At 40.8% G+C, this 21,856-nt stretch overlaps 1 protein-coding gene across 2 annotated transcripts in view; it reads left to right on the top strand.

The window, feature by feature from the left end:
* Positions 1–21,856, top strand: part of GLRA2 (glycine receptor alpha 2) — a gene marked incomplete at both ends in the record, with an annotated part of 134,352 nt that overhangs the window by 84,184 nt on the left and 28,312 nt on the right. For both annotated transcript variants that reach the window (XM_082483790.1, XM_082483791.1), the window contains one exon: positions 20,217–20,366. In XM_082483790.1, coding sequence (XP_082339916.1) covers positions 20,217–20,366 — 150 coding nt within the window. The remainder of the gene's footprint in view (positions 1–20,216; positions 20,367–21,856) is intronic.

Raw genomic sequence — 21,856 nt, 5'->3', positions numbered from 1 at the left:
CATGTCCTAAGTTAATAGCAAGTCCTACTCCAGCTTCCAGTTTCAGCAAACATTTGCCATTTGAACAACATTATTTTGGTTGTTAGGACTTTTCTGAATGCAAAAATTAGAGAGCAGCAAGGTTCCTTTCAAAAGGCAAAATCAATTGAATAAATGACATTAGCATGTGCAACTGCAGTCTGGTGCATACAACTGTATTAAACATGTTTGCAATAAAAAGCCATCGGCCTGGAACAGCTCGGCTTTCTAAGCTGATAACATTTTAGTGAGAAAATAACTTTAATAATCCCCCTGAACATCATATGCATGCACAAATTATTAGATTAGGCTGTCCTAGTTATTTGGTTATTACAAGGCTTCTGCAGGAATCACACCCAAGCCACAGGAAAACACCGATTAAAACCCCCCCAAAGCCTAAACATAGCATAATTACCACAGGGAAATTGGTGACTAAACAATAATATTTAAAATAAATGGCAGTGTTGAAAAGCTTTTCCAAACTGTGTTTTAATCATGTCTGTCTCTGATAAACCTTGCAGATAAATAGACAAACCAGTATAAAACGCGGGAACTTCTCTTGCAATTAGGAGACAGCTCGCAGCAAGAAAGAGGACAGAGTGAGTCAGGGAACCCTACGTCTTTATAGTTTCTGATTTGAATCCCAAGTTAATTTCATTGGATTCTTCTCCCCTGTATTTCTAGCTTTCCCTTCCTCCCCCCTTCAAACGCCCGACCTGGCTTTTTGGATTGATTTGGCTAGCAGGAATTCTTTATCTCAGCTCCCTCTTCAGTGGACGGAAATTGATACTTCCAGAGTTCCAATTCATCCCTATGGCCAATTGACATCTAAAGTAGATGGGATGAAGTCTACCCTGGAGCTGCCTCTCTGTTCAGGTGGTGAGCTGAATCCTTCCCCTATCATTCACATAGCCGAGGCCTGTTCCTCTGACAACAGCAGTACTATTATTTCAAATTGGACAGAGAGGGAACACGTTTAGAATGAGATAAGGTGCTTCTTCAATCTAGCCAGTGACTGACAGTATACCAGAGGCATCTAAGGCTCCTTTTCTCCTCTTCCTTGCTACAAAATGAATGAATCTTGCTTTCCTTTCTGTGCACCAGAACAGCTCCCATTTGAGCTTTAAAGCTCTTTCTCTTCCCAGGCCCGGTCGTGGCCTGATACAGATATTGTGGGAGGTAGAAGAGAAGCACTCTCAGGCTTGGGAAGGCATTTAAGGTGTATTTCCCTCTTCCTTGGTGAGTGTCGGTGCCACAAATCTTCCAATGGAAAGGTTGGCATGGCTTTATTTTAAAATTCCTGCAGCTACCAACACATTTTTGTAAAGGACCTGAGGCTGTCAGCGTGTGCTTGGTGGACTCCGAATAAAGTCCTGTGCAGAGTCCCTACATGTTCTCATTGTAGCTCCTGAATCATGTTTGGACCCAGGTTGGGGCAAGACACGTCACTGCACATAGAAGGACATATTCTGGCATGAGAAAATGTTGAAATTAAATGATGAAGGACCTACTGAACTTAAGTTATCTCCAGAGTTAAGCAGCAACTGAACAAAGGCAAAGTGTTTGGACTTAAGTACCCGGAACTTTCATGTATCTATGGTCAAAAGCATATTGGACAGAGAGGAAAGATGGATTAAATACTCCTCTCCAGCTAATTGTTATTCATTTGTACATCTATTAGGTGGAAAAGGAAAAAGTAAATACTTAGGAGAACTGGGTTGCTAATAAAGGCCAAGAGGGGGACATTGCTTGAGTAGAGTTGACAGAACGAACGTAGTATGATACAGCAAATGACTTCACAGGCCATTGGACCTAATGCAGTCATGAGAACCCACTTGCCCTGTAAAAGGGTGGCATTTTCCTCAGGAATGAGATTGTGGGGTTTTATTGTAGCAATGGAAAATCAGTGCCAATGCACCTGCTGCATTGCAACACCGGTGCCAACAGGAACACTGGCTTGCAGTCTTCCTGAAGATATATTGAGGAGTACTCTAAAAATATCAGCCCTCAGATAAGAATGCAAAGAAGTCCCCAACATCTCAGGTCCTCTGTGGAGACCATCCTGTGCAGGAACAGCTGCTGTCAAACACGCTGGGCGGCTCTGAAGATGTTCACTAAGGATAAGAAGCCTTTGGCTGAGGATGCTGCATACACCCCTTCCTCTGGCAAAAGCTTATTAATATCAACTGGATGGCAGTGACAGATTTTTATGCGATGTGCATGAAAGAGATATGGCGAGCATGTTTGTTGGAGAACCAGGTCCTGCTTGTGGCTTTTTCTGTGCTCTTTTGCAATCAGTTGGCAGCTAGCGATGTTAAGCAGATGTGCGTTTGTTAGAAGCAGGAGGCTATGGAGGCTTTTTTCCTTTGCTCCCCTCCCACATTAGCACCACTTACTGCAATGTTTGTGCCCATGACATGTCCTGTGGGAGTAGGGCTGAATGGCTGTGCCCCCCTTCCTCCTTTCTGCCCCCACATTTTAGACTGGGGCTGTGGCTGCTCTGGCACACGAAGCATGTTAACGAAGCAGCCTTTAAATTTTAATTTCCATACTTTAAAGTGATTTTGTGTAGGAGTTTTCTGCACTTAAGCTTCCTGACGTGCAATCAATCAAAGTCAAGGCTGCTGGAATAACATTAGGTTCAAGGTACCCTTCAGGCAGAGTAAGTGTTGCAAACTTGACAAATATGTTTACAAAATAAACATTGTATTGACAACTTAAGCAAAATCTCTCTTGCAGCTGCAGGTGCTGGAAAAAAAAACAACAACCAAACAACACTTAAATATGAGTATGACTTACACTGAAAAAAACCAGAAATCTTCTAAAATTTTTCTGTGCTGCTTCTTATTATGTCCAAAACCAAGTTGACAGTGACAGTTAAGAAGGAGTGGGTACTATTATTGCACGTTTTTTCCCCGTCTTTCTCCCATTCTCTTCCTGGTGTGTCTGACAGTGATACAAACATTCATTTTTTGCGAAATCCCATTTGCAGTGTGGTGGTGATGCAGAGTCTCCCCAGGAAAGTTCTCACGGATTTAGGCAGTTCTGTGGAACAGCCAACAGCGTAGATCCTTCTCACAGACAGTTGGGAAGGATGATCTGGACTCTAAAACATGGATGTGGTAGCCAAAAGATTAAGATTTTGTTCAGAGCTCTGCCACTGGCTCCTCCTGTAGCCCTGGGCAATGTACTTGTGGCATGCACACCTTAATTTCCCTTTTTGTAAAATGGAGCTAGCAATATTTGCCTGCATTGCACGTACTCTTTGAGAAGCAAGTGGCTTAGCTTCTTTAAGACTTTAGATCTTTCAGGGAAAGAGGCAGAGAAATACTGAGACCTTTTTTGTAGTCTTTGAGGCTCAGTAGATGTAATCTCCTCTCTGCTAACACGTACTGTTCCATGCAGAATGGTTCTCTGATTTTTTTTATTTGTTTGTTTTCTTTTTCACCTCCAACATAGTGACAAGTGAGTAAATGTCAGTTAATGTGAGAAACATTTAACAGGGTTCACCAGCCAGGCAAGTACTTCCCCACAGCTCTAATTAATAATGATAGAGCAAGTGTTACTGAAATTTCTGACATCTATTAATATCTTATCAGACATAAAGATAGCTCTTAAATATAATATGAAGTGCGTCTCTTTGTATTTCTAGCCATGTGTCACTCTCCTCAGCAACTTGCTGGTGGGGTCAGAGTTATTAAGAGCTAGGGACTTTTCAAAAGACACATTTATTAGTGCAGAATGCGAATACTGGGTAACAGGGCAGCACAATCTGGGCTGCTATACAGGACTAGCAGACTCTACTTTTGATCTAATAGAAGTCAAACTGTGTATTATGTGCTAATTCTGCTGAGTCATAATGGAAATGGAGTTTGTAATAACCACGTGGATATAAAAGATGTAGGTGTGCATTCCTGCGTTTAAGCTAGTAGCAGGAACAGACCGATGTTGCAAGAATATGTAGCGCTGGATAGAAAGATGATGGTGAGCTATTACTACCTTAGACTTACCAGTAAGGCTACAAAATGATTTGAGGAAGATAAATGTTCAGTCCCAATTACGCAAATAGAATTACTGGCTTAGGCAGTTCATTAGAACCTCCTGAAAGAGTGATAATTTGACCCTGATCTTCATGATTTAAAATTCTGACCAATGTGTTTTCTGAGCTTCCTTATAACATTCAGAGCTAGAAAAAAAAAAAAAGACAGCAAGAGAAAGGGAGTTAATATGTAACATGACTCACTTCAAAGCTTTGTTCTTCTCTAGCTACTTATGGAACTGACAGGGGAAAAGTTATATAGGTTGTTATTTATATATAGGCTGTTGTCTTCTCTTGCGTAGGCTGGCTTAGTTTTCCAGCTTCTTTTAAGTTACACGACTCATCTGAGCAGGTCAGAACTGCCTAAAAAGTTGAAAAAGCTGCTCCTTTTCTCTCCCACCTTTGACACGTGCTGCGCCCGACCTGGAGAAGTTGGGCTGGTGCAGCTCCCGTGCCAGGTGGCCCCACCATTGGCAGAAAGCAGAATACGAGCTCTGGGGGCACCCAGGCCTGTGACTTCGCAAGAGGAACAATCCCTGCGCGTTACGTGGCTGCTCCTTTTTGGGGGCATTGCAGGCCAGCCGTAAATTATGCTCGTGGTGAACAAGCTGGCTTTTGCTTCTTGCTGTGAAGCCCTGGGAGAACAGAGAGGAGTATCAGAGGAAATGCCCACTGACTCTTTGTCTGACACAGGAAAGGCTGGGCAACAGCCTGAAAGGCACAGAGTCTCTTCGTTTGGCAACATGGTGCCTGTGTACCCTCTATCAGCCAGAGCTTTGAGGTGTATATGCCGGTATCTTCTCACAATGAGATGCTGCAAATGATTAAAAGTTTTTTTGAACTTAAAAATGGCCTACGTTTCATCAGAACACGAACAGAACAAGAAAAGCCTTTTTTTTTTTTTTTTTTAAATAAAGAAAACTCAAAGCAACTAGGTAAGACTAAGCAGAAAGGCAAAAGTTCATACACAGCTCTTCTCCTACCTACTGTGTCCTCAACTCCGACCATCCCAATGATTTTGAGTGGCAGAAAACACAGTTTGGTCCCCTCTGGGTCTTAGGAAATTATTCCATCCATCATCTCTGAGGCATGTCTGGTTTCTCCTCAGTACAGTTTCTCCAAATCCCATATCATTAAATACTTTGAACCTTCTCCATTTGAGCAGGATTTAGCAGTTTCCCAAGGATGCAGCAGTCTCCCCTCCTTGTAGGTGGTTCAACCTCACCTATTCACTGTTTGACAGACTCTGTATGTGATACAAACTAGGAGTACACAAAAAAAAAAGAAATAAAGGGACCTATACCATCAATTATGATGTCATGCTTGCGGGAAGGATATAACCCAACACACTGTATGCAAGAGGCTATAAAATTGCAAATAGAAATAAGAGAACCAGGAATTATTTTTTCCCTTCTTCCTGCACAGAGCAATCTTCACTGTGAATATTCACTAAGTAGCGGTGATATGCTCAGCAGATACAGAATTTTTAGCTCCCTCCAGGATTTCTCCAGCCTTTTTGTGAGGTGAACATGCATCTGTCAGTATCGTGAAGTCATCCTGCAAGCAGCCAGCAAGCTTTCGCTTGCTATGGGGCAACAGACTTCAACGAGTCTTGAGCACGCGGCATCAGACTGACATGAAAACCATTGCCCTTGCTTGGGCTGCAGTGCACGGAACCTCCAGGGTCAACAGCAGCCTTTCTGAGAGGTGCCTGCATGATCCTGAACATGGCTCTCCATCTGTACTCTAGACTGCCTAAGCCACTGGTACTCAGAGTCTTGTGGGCATCGCTAGCGCTCAGTGGTGCGCAGCTCCAATTTCCTGTTCCTCGGAGAGTCTCCGGATGCTTTAACTACAAGTGCAGAAAGTACAGAACAAATGTACACGCTCTGGCATTAGAAAATGGATGAGGAAGACAGAGCAGTTTATAGGAGTAAACATTGGACTTCAAGTTAAGCAATCAAGTAACCTCAGAAAAGGATTCTCCTGTTATGAAAGTCCAGTACTTTGGCTCAAAGTTAAGCTGAGAAGGGAATATAGATGTGCCTCAAACACAAGACTGCGTGGCTAGAAGGCTTCTACACAAACACCCTTCAGTGCGAAGCGATGATGTTCTTAGCTATTGCTTTTTTTATATATTTGCACTTGATTCCTAGCTGTTGTGGCTGGAAATGACTTCACTCAGCCTTGCTGTGCGATGGCACTCTTTTGAACAAAGCTCTTAGTATGAGAGTCCTGGAGACAATTTAACGTCACAGTATGATTCAGAAAGTACTTGGATTTACAGCTCAGGTGAAAATGAAATTTCGTGAAAAACACAATAGCTGCAAAAAAACCTTAGTACAAGACTCTGCTTGGAAGCAAAGTCTTAGAATTTAAGAGGCCTGATTTTTACTATAAATCAACAGATTATTTGTCTCTTGAATTACCAAGGAGAGAATTAAGTTACGATGTTAGCAGCAGACCGTCAGTAAGCTATTGCAAGTAATCAGAATCTGCAGCAGAAAATGAGCATGAAAGATGACATTGTCTCTTCTGTGCTTGAGGGAGTCCTGGTGATGACTTGAGACTCACCTGGTGAGTCCTCACAGGTGTTCTTGGTGGTTCCACAGAAACACAAAAGGGAACTTACAATGATGTGTTCCTGTGCTGTTTTTTCCTGCCTTTTTGTTCCATGGCTGGCCTTCCACAAGTGGATCAGAAAACAGTTAACAACTGTTAATCAGTCAGACACCTCTGGATGGAAAGGATGGGTAGATCTTGATTAGGAAGTACTACCTGAGTTTAGAAAAGAGAACAGAAGGATCATTACATTTCAAAGAAAGTGAACAGGAAAAACAGGGAAGGAGGTACTTGCCAGTAGCTCAAACCTCCTGTGTGAGTCTGCTTCTATCACAAAACCCAATTCAATATGCAGTCCCAGCCTTTATCTTCCAAAGATGTGATGCAGGTTGACGGTCTGGAGCTGTGAGGTTGGAGGAGTCCACAGGAAAGGATGAAGCGCTCGGATTTCTACACCCTCCTGAGCGAGGTGACCTTCCACTAAACACTGGTCTGGGCATGCAACCTGTGTTTCACCAAATGCAGCATTGATGCCAGGTCCTGGGCCTAAGGACTTGAGCTAGTTTGGGTGTGTGATAGGTGCATTTACACTAACGTGGCCGCTCTGATCTCTTTAGAATATGGAAATTGGTTCGGTGAAATTTAAAAAAAGAAAAAACTATCTTGCTAAATGCCACTGTTCATTCCCCTTTATTTGAATTCCATTTTCTTTCCTTTAACCTGCCTTCTTTATCCCATTTTCTTTCTGCTTATTAATATTCAGACCATCAATTTCTTTCTACATACATTTTCACCTTTGCCATATTCTATTATTCCCATTGTACATCCTCTTTCAATTCTGCATTTCCTTAAGTGCTTTACTGTACATGAAATATGACTCACTCACACTTAGAATTGGAATTGGACCATGTTATCCCTTCAGAGCCTATGTTTTCTTTGATGTCAGCTTCTGGATCTTTTTTTAGGGACATTTTTATTTTTAATTTAAAAATCCTTTTTTTTTTTTTCCCAAAGATAGGAAGAGAATAATTTTATGGACATATACAGATCTATTTGTTGCACCATTGTTGTTAGTTGCATATTGCTTAAATTATCCACAAATAAAGCACTTTTTTCCCTTCCAGTTTAATCAAGTGGAGGTTGCAATTCAGAATACAGAGCCAGACGGATCATTAAGAATGATAAGTGGCTCAGGAATAGTAAGTAACTGATCAAGTAATAGTCAAGAAAGAAGCATATGGAGATACTGAGTAATGTAATGGACCATCCCATTCTCAGTTGTTTTACTCTGATGTTATATTTAGAATTGGTAAGGCAATTTCCTCTGACCAAAGGATTAATTTAATTTACCCATCCTTAATCCAGAGAGACTGGCAATCATAAAAATAAACAAATGCCTTTTCCCACCAAATTACATTGCTGGAAGTCCTAAGAAATCCAGAATTTAGGGGTATAGTCTTAGGGAAAAATTAGAAAATCAACTGTCTATTCACAAACAGAAGAGACCAAGAGTGAAAGAAAAAAAAAAAAAAAAGCAAAATGCCCCAGGCATCCTTTTTCTAATCTTAGGTTTTTGTTGTTTGGTTCAGTGAATTGGATCACTTTTAATGGTTCGCTTAGTTGTGACTACAGTAGGAAATACAGCACGGAGAGGATGTTGTAGAATGTTCTGCAGTCACCTAAGATTTAACACAATTTTCATGCTGTCCAATGGAAAAATAATACCTAAAAATGTACGTATAGGTGCAAATGATATTGATCACGGTAGCTACACTGCCATCCGCCAGTTCTGTGATTCTTACCCGCTTTACATGAACGGAAGAGATTTGTTCCTATCACTACAAAAATAAAATCCTGACTTGTTATTTGATAACAGTCATTCACTGAGTCAGTTAACTCTTCAAAGGTCAAAGAATAAAAGAATAATGCAATTTGGTGCAATTCTTCCTAACTGGGTAGCAGAGGTAATAACTGCATCTGGCATGGCTGTGGCTGAACTGAATGAAGATTACTTTTCACCTGAGGTGGCTGAGGCACTTTTGGATCTAGAGAGGAAATGGAAAGGGTTTTCTGAACCTGAGTTAATGCTCTGTTTGAAAAAAAAAAAAAAAAAAAAAAGAATGAGACAAAAAAACATTTCAGAAATCTGTAATCACAGCAGAAAAGCTGGCATTTTAGAAGTAGGCACTCTGGCTGTACTCAGACACATACTGCAGTGGCTTCTTATTTCAAATGAACCTTAAATATAAAGGCTCCTTTGGTAAGTATCAGCATTTTACTCTGTTTATGAATTTAATGATATTGTTTCAAAATTTTGCCAGCGGTTCTTGCTAGCAATCATGCAATCATGGTTTTGTGGCTCCTCTTCAATCTCCCTCAGTTTTTTCTCCTTGGTGATTGCTTTTATCCAAGCTCTCATCCACTGAAGAATTTACCACTTAGAGTCCAAGTAGTCAAGTGGGCATTTAATGACATTAAAGAAATATTATCTGTTGATTTCACTAGGAAGGAAGAGGCAGAAACTTCTATTGTAAATGAGACCCAAGACTGATTGTCATCTAGCTACAAAGGCTGCCTGCATGTTTATTTACCCATGTCTTAATGTAGCCACATATAATTCTCAATTTGCACTGATCTCAGCTGGATATGGGGGTGTTTCTGTGTGATAAATGTCTTTCAATTACTTAACAATAAGAAGGTGCTTCCTTGTAGCAGGAACATCAATCCTTATTTGTCACCTTCATAAACTGATCACCATGGCTCCACTAATCTGTTGATTACTTTCTTTGGTCCATACACAAGAAATGTCATAAATATTGGAAATATTTATTTCGTTTCTGCCAACATGACCTTGCTTTTGCTGCCTTGCTTTATTCACAAGCTAAACCAGACGGATTAATTGGTGGGGCACTGAGATGCCATAGTAACCTGTGGGGTGTCCATGTGCACAGAGAGTCCTAGTTTTCTTGGGGGGGGCAGAAGGATTGTTTTTCCCTTTGACCGTAGAAAACTTTAATGGAAGTCGGGTTGGTTTTGAAGAAAAAAAGAAAAAGACTTAGTCAAATGGTTGTGAGCTCTTATTCAAAACCAGTGTATTGAAGGTAAAAGAAGAAAAAAACATGCAAAGTACGACTGAAGAAAAGAGCAGAGATGTGCAGAATATTAGTGATGAGAAGCCGATTCTTGGTGTTGCAAGTGTCTTCCAGAGGCAGCTCAAGCACAGATTGTGGGTCTTACTGACTTGTCTGAGAACTGACAAAACCGTACCACCTCTGACCGTGACAGTGGGGTGGGGTGGGGTTAGCTTCCTCTTGGTCTGCAACACTATTGTAGAGCACATTTTTCTCGGCCGGTTAAGCCAGACCCCTTTTACCAAGAGGGCAGAGAAAAGCAACCAGGCTGGGGAGTGACAAGAACCACAGTTTCCTGTTTCCACATAGTGCTGAGGATGGGGCTGAGCTGGTGGGAGTGGTGGCATCCCCTGACCTGTTCTTGCTCAGCATGTTTCAGCATCAGGGCAATGAGAAAAGTCAGCGGTGCCCTGGTGGATGCTAAAGTCCTAATTAATGATGAATGGAGGAATTTGCCGTTTTTTCCCCTCTCTCTTTCATGGTTTTGATTCTCTCCAAAATTTGTTTCCACAGGGGGTTGACAAGAGACGACCAGACAGAAATAACTAGTCCCTTTATTATTTGGTCCATCTGTGCATCCAAACTTCACGCCCCCTGATGCAGATCTGCTCAATCCTAGTTCCACTCTGCCTTTGTTTACAAGGCATGAATTCAACACAGTTCTTTGGATGGACCACCAGAAGCTCCTGTTTCCAAATTATTCAGCATTTCCCTTCTGTATTCTGTACCTTCTTGTTAACTATTTCTGTACCGGTCTGAGCTAGACTTGAACTCCTGGCCTACATATAAGAGACATTTCACTTTGTTGTCATCTTAGAGAGAAGTGATACAACACACAGTTGACTACCTGTTTTCAAAAGTGGGCTTTTGACCCTGGTTACAATTTCAGTTAGTGTTACTTCATTCCCTGTAGCAGAGGTCAGCCCGTCCCTGCATTATCAATGCATAATAAAATCACTCAGCTTGCTTCCCAGCTGAGCACCAGCACCGTTATCTGTCCAAAGCACAAGCCTTTGTTTTCTCAGCTGTAACCTGCTTGGTTAGAACAACTGCCTTAAGCTATTGCTCAGATATTATTTTTTTTTTATGTCTGAAAAATAGTCACACTATTTTCAAGGAAGTCAAGGGCTTTTGAAATGGAAATGGTACATCCTGTCTAAATTTTCTCTACAGAAAGGATGAATTGTCAGGAATGGGAAATACAAGGCAGCTACTCCATATGATTGCACAAAATGACACATGATGAATATGCCAATACTTCATATGCTTTTGGGAAGGAAAAACAAGCAGTCTTGGCTTCACCAATCTGATAACTGATTCTGTATTTATGGGATTACATTTTTCGAAGGTGGAAATATGCTGTTTGAGAAGAAAGATCGTAAAGTATGAATAGACACAGCCCACGCTAAAAAGAAATTTTTTATTGCTTCTCTGGAATGGTTTTCCTGTACGTGGAACACAAGTTTGGTTTTTTTTTTTTGTAATGTGTCATTGTTATGGTTTGAGAGACCCATAACAATTTGTTGTCATTTAGACAATCATTCTGTCACCCAATAACCCCTCCCCACCTGGGAAAGGGAAATCGGGAAAAACAAGAAAACCCGAGAGCTGAAGTATAAACAGATTTAATAAAATAAGATTAGATAATTAACTTTAACAGCACTAAAGAACTGATATTGATCCCGACACCAATACAGAATATGCAAAGATTATACTCAGCCAATTCTATCAGTAGGCAGCTGTGCACTCCCAGCAGTGGACAGCAAATGTGGGACACTGTCAGCGCTACGGCTTCAGGAGGAAGGGAAGGCCTCAGGGGTCCGGCACCAGGGCACGAAGTTCTCAGGATGGCAGCCATCAAGGGAGAAAGCGAACTTCGCAGCAAACTTTCTAATTTATAATGAGTGTGACGTTGATGGTATGAAATAATCCTGTTGGCCAGCTTGGGTCAAGTGCCCGGGTCTCGCTCCTCCTCATCCCTGCACCTGGCGAGCTCAAAAACACCGAGACCTTGAGACCCACACACCATAGCTGTAAAGTAAATATTTTCACAAATTCAGACACTGGAGTCTTCTGAAAGTGCAGTTTTCCCAAGCATTAGAAGAGAAATTAGTCCTGTGTCTCTCAAACCAGGACAGTCATATAGAATATAGTTACGTAATTTAAAGAAACATCAGTCTCCAGTGTGCAGTTACTGCTCTGTGCCCCCTTTGTCGCATCCTGCAGGGTATGCTATAACACAGTCCTGTGTCATCTGAATTGGGTGTTAGCCATGTGCCATAGATGTCCACAAACTTTTGGATAATACCTGCAGTTTCTTGGGGGCCAGCGCCACTCTGAAGGTGGGGAGCATCTTGCTCGCTCTCTTCAGTGGGAGTAGGATCGAACTAGCACAGCGGTAGCAGTCACCACTCACAAACCGGTACTGTATCTGTGGCACCTTGGGCTGGTTAGTACAACAAAAACAGCTATTAGCCTTATTAATGAATTTTGTTGCACACATGTGGTCACCTCTTCTGGACCCTGCCCAGGGGCCTCTCTCTGAGCATCTTTGTAAATACCTTAACTTCCTGATCATCTTCAAACACTTGAAGAAAATTTTCCTCCATCTTTGAAGGAAAAACAAACCATGGATGGTTTCCATACTTTCCCTGGCTTGAATGCAGTCAGCGTTTAGTTCTGCATCAGCAGTGGGTGGGAGGTTTAGCATCCCATGACTTGGCAGAACCAACGACAGAAATAGAGCAAGAAATTTTGGATGAATAGTTTATTCACTGAAAAAGGCATTTTTGGGTGACTGGAACAACTTGTGAGTTAGGTGGATACTTTCAGATAGAATCTGAATAATGGAGGGAGGGTCAGTGAGTTTGTTTCAGCATTTTTGGATTAAATATTTCTTGCTTGTTTCTTGTTTTGTTTTAAAAATGGCGCACATTTCATTAAAAATAGAAGATGAAGTCGATGTTTCTGAAAAAAAAAAGAAGAAAGAGTGGAACAAAATATTTTGGTCAATTAAAAAAATACAGAGTTGTTTTACTAAAATAACTGGGAAAAGTACGTTTCACATTCACCAAATATTGTAATTTTTTTCATTCATCCAACAAACAAACCAAATCAGTTATGTCATCATCTTGGAACAGGGATTTTACACTGAGGGTAGTAGCTTGGTTCGTGACTGGATGGTTTAGGGGAACCAGCCACTAGGGATGTGGGTCACCCCAAATGGGACCGACAGATGCTCCCCCCATCTCTCATCAAAGAGAGAGGCAGAGGAGGGAAGAAGAGACTTATGAGTTTAGAAGGAACTAAACTACTTTAATGAAATATTAATAATAAAATAAAAAGAAAATAATGAAATATATACAAAACTGTATCAAGCTCACGGGATGACGATCATGTCACCAGCTGGCACTGGGGAAGTCCCAGACTGGATTCAGTGATGGACAGGAACTGGATTCTGGATCTGCATTTAGGATCAGGATCACAGGCAAATGAACAGACAGAGTCCTCAGACGTTGGCCATTGAAGGAAGAGTGCTGACACACTGATCCCTCAGCTTTTATACTGAGCATGAGGCAGATGGGATGGAATCCCCTGTTGGTCAGTTTTGGGTCACCTGTCCTGTCCGCTCCTCCCCACAGGTGGGACATCTCTACGCTTTTCCACTTCCGACCCTCCAACGGGGCAAATAACCAAGTGAGCTGCCCTGGCTGCTGTAGCAATAAGTATAAGCAAGAGCCTCTCTGCGTACCATGCCTGGGCATCAGCTATAATCATAGGTCTTATCACTCTGAGAACAAACAGTTTCTGCACAATACACTGTTAATTTCAGTAGCTAGAAGAGGCCCAGCTAAGAAGGAAAGTTACTGAACAAAATTGGTTTTACCTCAAACCATGACATTCCACCCCTTATTCTATACCATTTGCATCTTGTTCAGTTCACTATTACCTTTATCTATCAAATCTATACACATACAGATATATATATATACACATGTATGTATATATATATATACATCTGGGGCTTGTTTTTAATCCCATTTCACTTCAAAAGGAAAGAAGGTCACCAGCTCGGCTGGTTGTCTTCCCAAGCCACCTAGCAATACAGTAAGTGAGCTGATGAAATACACTTACAACTTTTACAGGACTCATTCACTGGTGAACCATCTCCTGTCAAAATCTGTCCCATACTACGAGTGCTTATTGTCCAGTAACAGAATAGTAGCTCTGATAGCTTAACCTTTCTGATTGCAAAGTACATGAGGGAAAGAATATGGACATTAAAGTCTTGAAGAAGTAAACAAACATTTACCGGAGTCTGGAAGACGAAAGCTTTGATTCTAATTCCCTCCCCTGCAGAAGCAGCCCCCTTTGAGAGCAGGTCCCAAAGGCAGCTGTGATGGACAGTTGCTTTATTGCCCTCTCCTGAACACTTCATGAAGATTTTCATACCAGTCAATCAATCCTATTAATTTTAAACTTGGTGGAATCTAAAGCACTCTCGGTTTTATGCCATATCGTTCGCAAAGGTAAACAGTCTTGTTGACCTGACCCATCAAGGTATCGCACAGTGACTATCAACCTTTAAAATAGCATGGTGTAAAGGATAATTAGCTGCAAAGTGTTGGAACAACAGAATGTACAAAATGACTGAGGTTTTAGGACTGGGAAAGTAATTTGCATTTTCTGATATGAATTTGTTTTAGAATGATGGTATTTCATGGGGGTGAAACACTTGGGTGAAAAGAAAGATACAGACTAAGTGTGAGATAAAAAGAAAGTATTTTGCCTGTAATATCAGCTGACAGCATGTTCTTCATCCAGAAACTTCTCTGCCTGGAAACTGGGAAACCAGGACTGGTGCTTTCAGCTTCAGCTACGTAAAGCTGATATGTAGGAAAGAGCTATCAATTTCTTTATGAAGTCAAGATTTGAAAAAAAAAAAAATATCCAGTAAGCTTTATGACAGCAGAATTTCATGTGTTTTGGTTTGAAAAATAAAGTGAAATTTTGTGTAACATCAATGCCTTGTACTGAAAGGTAGTTTTACATAGTTTTTGTTTCAATTTTGATTTAAAATGTTATTGTTCTATTTCCACATTTCCAATCTGAAAAATTCTCTGAAACTTTTTTCCACAAGAGATTCTTTTAATGCATAGGAGAAATTAAATTCAAATTGTAACATTTCCCAGTAACTGAAAATTTTCTTCTTTAAAAAAATCTTGCCTAGAATGTGGTATCGTGCAAAAGCAGAGGTTTGGGGCTTCATATCACAAGTTAAAGATATTTTCTTTTCATGAGATCCTATCAATCAAAATAAGTGAATATATGTTTTTTAACACAGGATGAGCACCTTGCACTGCATATTGAAGTTATTTTCACAACGCAGAAATCCGGGAGAGAATGGGTGTGTCTTTATTTCCATTTTACATCTGTTCGACAGAATTAGAGAGTCAAAGCAGTTGTCTGGAGTCTCACGAGGCTGGTGCTGTAGCAAAAATAGAGCTCACATTTGGGTTGATTTGCAAATGTCGACAATGACAGCTGCTCAGCTGCAGGACCCATGACCATGTTTTCCCCCAGCTTCTCTCCACAAAAACTTGCTTTGTTCTGGTGGTGACACATTCTGGTACTCAGAAGCTGTGAGAGAGTCACAGCGCTGAAATAAAAAGAGATGGAAAAGTGGAAGGTTTCATCTTTACAAGGCCTTCACAAACGGTGCAATCATCCTTGGACTTTTTAATTTCCAGGAATTTTCCTCCATTGATGCTACAGCAGTGTTGTACAGAGCATAAACTGCTCTTTTGTTTTCTGTAATGGGCATGGCCAAATAACAAATGAGGAAAATTATGAAGGGAAAGGAGTTGCTTATCATACGTGGTTCTTGGTGCCGACAGCTCTCACTTTGAAAAAGTTCCCTCATTGGGAGGCCCTAAAACTTTACAGAGCATCTGAATAATTGATATAATTTATGGTTTTATTGGTGGGAGCCATTAAATCCCCTCCCCCCAAACAACATTAGAGAGGGAGCTCTGCAACATGCAGTAAAAAACGGAGCAGCTATTTAAAGAAAGAAAAGGGAAAGAAATTCTGATTGTGCTTTCGGAGCATCATAACACTGAACGAGTCAGAGTTTCCAAATATCCACTTCTAAAAGTACTGCAAAGTAAACGGAGCCAGTGTGCTGTCAGGGTTACAGGTTTTCAGAGGAAGTTTTACATGGTCTACCTTTGAAAGAAACAATCACCACTAATTTTTCATTTTATACTTGGTAGCTTGATAACGTCAACTCTGAATTTGTAGTATTACTGCAGATCGTACATTCTGTACTGCAAGTGAAATTATGGGAAAGGTGGCAAATGCTCAGGTAACAGTCTCTATTACGTAGGCTTGTGTGGGGTAACTTCTGTTATTCTGCTCTGTCCTGCTTAGGATTACATCAAGATACTACCTAACAGACATGACTCACAGGCTTTATCTTACCAAAGCTGGCATATATCAAGCAGAAATATATACCTGAAATAGCCATCTAAATCTCCAGTCTTGGTCAAAAATGAGTGACTGCCATTTTTAGGGTACAGTTCATATACTATAGTATAGATATCTACCTTCCATTTAGACGCATTTTGTCCTAAAAATGGTTATTTCTTATCATTAATTTAAAAATCCACATGTAAACAACAGGTTTTAAGTTAGATGAGATGAAACCTTCTCCAAAAAAATCAAGGTCTATACTGTCCTGTATAGTGACAGTAGTGACTATGGAGCATTGAGCACGGACATGGTAGTTAAGGAAGCTAGAGATACAGTATTGTTTGATGAGTCCTTACCAAAGCAGATGATGCATGCCTTTTGGTTGAGCAAATGTATGAGTTTTCATGCTATACTACGATCCGGGAAAAAACCCATAGCTGGTAATGCTGGTTTTGAGTTTGGTGGAAAAACCTCCCAAAGCAATGGAAGTGCCTATGATGTCATGAAGCATTCAGTTTTGCAGACCGCAGCTCCTACGAGCATGTCACTCAGCAATATTTTTAACTGAAGATTAGATGTGAAAGGTTCCTTATACAGTTTGAAGGAAAAATAAGAACCTGGGAATGAGATACACGCTACAGCCTGCCGAGCTGAGAGTTTCCTGTGGAGTTAGGTGAGAAATGGCTACAGAGCTCCTAGAAAAGGCATTTCACTGACTTGTAAGACACTGCAGTAAGAAGCTACAACATCTGGTAGGCAAGTGGTTATAACACTTACCTGGAACGTGCAGATCAAAATCACATTCTTTCTGCGCTCACCTCACTCAGGAAATCGTTCAAGCACCATGAAATACTCTGTGATAGTCTCTGCATATGTTTGGGACACAGAGACAGAGAAGGATTTCATATTCCGCTGCTTAAGATTTGTGTCTAGGAAGGGGAGACTCTGTTCCCGGTCCCCAAGCCAATGTATTTTTAAGTATTTTCATACAAGGTGGAACAGCTTCAGCAGGGGTGGTTGAGAGAGGTCCACTTCAGATCAGTCGGCAATCTGGTAGATGTGACCATTTCCTAGTTGAAGGAAGACACAGGTGAAACTCAGCAGACAGAGACCCTAAAATCCACTGAAATTTTGCATTGTGTGTGCTTAAGATACCAAAGTGCTGGTGTAAAATCTGAGCACTCATTTTAGGACTGCTTTTGAAACATGGATGAGGTGAGGTCCTCCTGAGCTTGGTGTAATAGATCCACACGATTTTCCATTTGTAGAGGTGGCTAGAAAAAAAGTCTAGCTTCAGAAAATTGTATGGGTTTTTAGGCTTTTAGCAGCACAAACCTGTACATACTGGAGATACATAGATAAAATTACACGTGATTTGAAAACAAAGGGGTCAGCTTTTACTCATTGCAGGACTTTTCAATTTATTTATTTTTATTGTGTTGTTGGAAGCAATTGTTTTCTGTTTTCTCATTTAAAGCTGTGCCATGGTATGGCGATGGCTAAACAATAAAACAAGCTACGTACCTGCCAAGTATGTCGGGATCCTCTGATTCCAGCCCAGCAGGCTGGAGTTAAAATAATCCAGCTGGCTCAGCAATTGTGTGGATGCCATTTATGCACTGCGTAAGTGGCAGGAAGGATAACTCAGGGCTTCCTCTATTATTTTGCCCTCCCTGCTTTAAGCCCACTAGGACAGGATTTGCACTGTCAGAAATGCTGATTCTTGTGGCTTCAGCTCCCTGCATTGTGCTGTCTCCGGCAGCACAGTCCAGCTGCTTATGCATGTCTAATATGTCTCCTAAGGGCATTTGTAAAGGAAAACAAGCTGCCCCTTCAAGGAAGGTAACAAACAATCTAAACTCAGCTGCATTTTACACAAATTACGGCGGCTTGATTCCTATTGCGCCTCAGCCTGTGGCACAGAGTGTCTGGGACATTGTTGAGTTTTCACTGGGTTTCACAGCTGCTCAGTAAACATGTAACTTGTAAATTTTTTTTATGCATGGGAGAGAGAAATGTGTACCTGCTGCGTATCTAATTGAAAGGCACAGACTCATAGTGTCACTTGAGCCTGCTAAATCCTCCTCTTCCATCTCAGCCTATGCATGTTGTATTGTGGGCATCGGAGAGTGGAGCTGCGCTACAGGCTCGGCTGCTGAAATGTATGTTCCTGTGATGTTGGCTGAATAACAGTACTTGGCTCCTCTAAAATGTCCTGCTCAGTGTCCAGGATCTGCAGTATGAAGTTCTATATCCTATCTGCCATGCTCTAAATGCCAGTTCCTCTATTCATATTGCTTGCTGGAGCACATTGGGCAATATATTTCGTTTGACGTTAACAAAAAATGTTCTACAGACTTTGAAAAGTGATGCTATTCAAGCACATGGGAAACAGGAGCAAAATCTACTCAAATAGGTGTGCTTCCCTTCATCATGAAATGACAGCCATGACCATAAGAGAAAGGTCATTTTGAATAGTGTGCGCAAAGGGTAGAGATGGAGTTTTCCAAGGTGGAGACTTGGTCTCCTAAACATCACAGTTGGTTAGAGATAGTTACATTAGAAATAGTGTACATTAGAGATGCACAACATATCCATTTCTGCTCTCTCTTCAGACCAGTATATGTTTTGACTGCATTGAAATATTTGGCCTGCAGGATATTATTCATATGTTAAATACCTTCGATTATAATTTTTCAAGGTTTAGGTACGATCCTTTTTGCTTATCTTGATTCAGTTGTATGGTGGTGCCATTTGAGGTGACCTTCAGTATCTGAGACATCTCCAGAGGACTGGTTAGTATGATACTGGAGATTTGTGCTCTGCTGGATTAGCAAATGGAGGCTAGGACCCTAATGTGGTGGTATGTGATGCTTTTACTTAGACAACTGAGTAAAACTCCACGAGTCCATGCTTACACAGTGGTTCTAAGCTCCTTTTTACAGACATGAAGATGAAGAAGCACTATTTGGGTATTAGGTGTCTCATCCTAGAGAAGACATGTAAAAGGTTCAGATGCATTGCATCCTAGAAATACCTGTTCTTCTTCATTCCTTGATTTATTTATATCAAAGTACTTTAGGCAACTAGCTCATGTGTACATTGTAGACATTAAAAGCCAGATGATTTTAATTCCACCCTGTATGTACCACCTGATAAACAGAAGAGACAACCTGCTGTTGCCTAATCATAAGATCCCTGCTTAAAAACTGCAAGACTATAAAGAAAGGCAGAGACCAAATACAGCTATGGAGAACAACGTACCTTTGATATGCATAGTGCATAGCTCATTGATTGGCTACTGTTTGGTCCAGTGTGGGTAAGATGATAAAAATCTTGTGACTTTGCAGTGCTGTAATATATCTGATTTTATTGTGGACCAGTCAATTCAAATCAGAATAGGCTTTTACTAGAACAGAGACATCTGCTATTTGAATATTTGTAGTAGATAATATCTATGCAGATTTATTTTTCTTATAGAGTTGTGGGGTAAAGGTCAAGCAACTAGGACTGAATATTTAATTAGTAAAGTCATGTCAACCCATTGGATACAGTACCCTGAGTTTACTTTGAGGTTATGAATACCAAATATAGCTAATTAATCACTACAGTAATTGGTTGATAAAAGATGAAAAAGGTGATAACTATAAACTTTATAGAGTTGTATTTCAATACGTCAATCACGCCCTGTATTCGTATTCCTTCTGATAGGCTGTGGTTGTGAATATAAGAGCACTTGTATTTTTTTAGACTAATCGGATTATTTTCCTAAAAGCAGTAGCTCATAATTTGCGTATTCTTTGTTAACACACATTTCCATTAATAGTTGAATTAGTTGTTATAAGCCAATAAACTAAGAAACCAATACACAAAGCAAGAAAAACCCCACCTCCCCGAACAACTGGAACTCATGCTGTGCAGAAATGTGTTTATTTTTTCACACCAACATCTTCAGTTTGGAACATAACATGCTGTGTCCTATCTCTTTCTAGGTCTCCTATGTAAAAGCTATCGACATCTGGATGGCCGTGTGCCTTCTCTTTGTCTTTGCTGCATTACTGGAATATGCAGCAGTCAACTTTGTTTCACGGCAGCACAAGGAGTTTCTGAGGCTTCGACGAAGGCAAAGACGACAAAACAAGGTACAGCTGCTCTTTACTTGGGGTGACTGAGTCCGCCCTGGCAGCACAGTGATGTGCAGTTGATTTCTCATCTCAGTTCTTCTTGACCTTGCAGGACAGTCTTATTCTGAAGTTTCCTTTTGAGTGATTTACTCCTTGATAAATAGCCGATAACTGTCTGCTAAGTTGATTTGCAGTTTGTGAAGTTATGGATAAATGTCAGTAGATTGGTCACTGATTCCAAGAGTTTTATCCTCTTCTTGCAATTGCTGAGGCAGCTGTACCTTTACACTGTGCTACTATGTGGCACCCACCGTTGCAAGCAATGACATAGATAAAGGACCGATATTATTTCCTTGACATCATCCGGACCTGTCTTTTCGAGCTCTACCCTGGCTAGTCATGCTAAATCGGGAGATTCCTTAGGGTAGCTCATTACAGAGTGATTGGCAGTTCTGCCCTCACTTTTAAACCCCCATCGACTGATGGCTTTCCCAGCTGAAACCAGGAAACACAGCCACTTTAAAAAAGAGAAGGATAAAGAGAATTTCTTCTCTAGATTCTACTATTTCACAGTTTGTTACTGATGCAAACTTCAAATTTTTAACAAAGGGCCTATTTGTGAGTATCATTATCACATCATTTTGTACCGGCGACTGAAATGTGGAATGTTTTTAACCTAGGTGTCAGTCTAGAAATATTTTTAGCAAGTCTCTCCATCTTTCCTGATTTTTTTCTTTGGTAAATAGAAAGACAAGAATCAAAATTAAACTGAATTTTAGTCCAGCTGTGATCATTCCCACAACTGTAATGGCTTCGCCCTTCCTGTATCTGTCACTGGTTTTCAATATGGGTAGAAACATTTAGGTTTATGCTGTACATATGCATTTGTTAGGTGAAGTAAATATTTGTTTGAGCTGCATGAATGCTTCAAGCCACAAATAATGGTTTCCTTTACAAGAGGGATGACAACAATGGTACAGGGCACTTGTGTTTTGACAGGTCTGTCTAATAAATGTTCTGTAGCTAATGTAATATTTGATGGATGCTCTGGGAAGCAATTCAGTGCTGTTCTCTGGTTTAATATTATTGTCAGGTGAACTGAGATTCCCGGTAAGATTAGATTAAAGGAGAGAGCAGAAATGCTTCCTCATCTGCAGGCACGCATGCCAGATGTCCTGCCACCGGAAGCCCTTGTTTCCAAAACAGGCATGGCAGCAGCAGAAGCTGCTGTATGGGGTCTATAATTCCAGTTTTGGATACAATGTCTTCTTTAGAGATGAAGAAGTAGGCAAGAAGCCACCATTGGTAAGTAACAGTATCCAGTGGCATCAATCAGAAATGCTGAGGTTTTGGTCCATGGAAGTGGTCATTCATCTGCTGTGGGAACGATTTTTCTGGTGACTATTAAAAGAAAGTTATTTAAAACCAAATCACTAGAAGACCTGTGTTTATCCTAAGCCAGTCAGTACATGGATTCATTGCAAAATGGGTAATGCCCTAATTAAATA

The sequence above is a fragment of the Vanellus vanellus genome (genome assembly GCF_965231255.1).
Source record: "Vanellus vanellus genome assembly, chromosome: 1".
NCBI classification, from domain to species: domain Eukaryota; kingdom Metazoa; phylum Chordata; class Aves; order Charadriiformes; family Charadriidae; genus Vanellus; species Vanellus vanellus.
This window is presented reverse-complemented; position numbering and strand designations above follow the sequence as displayed.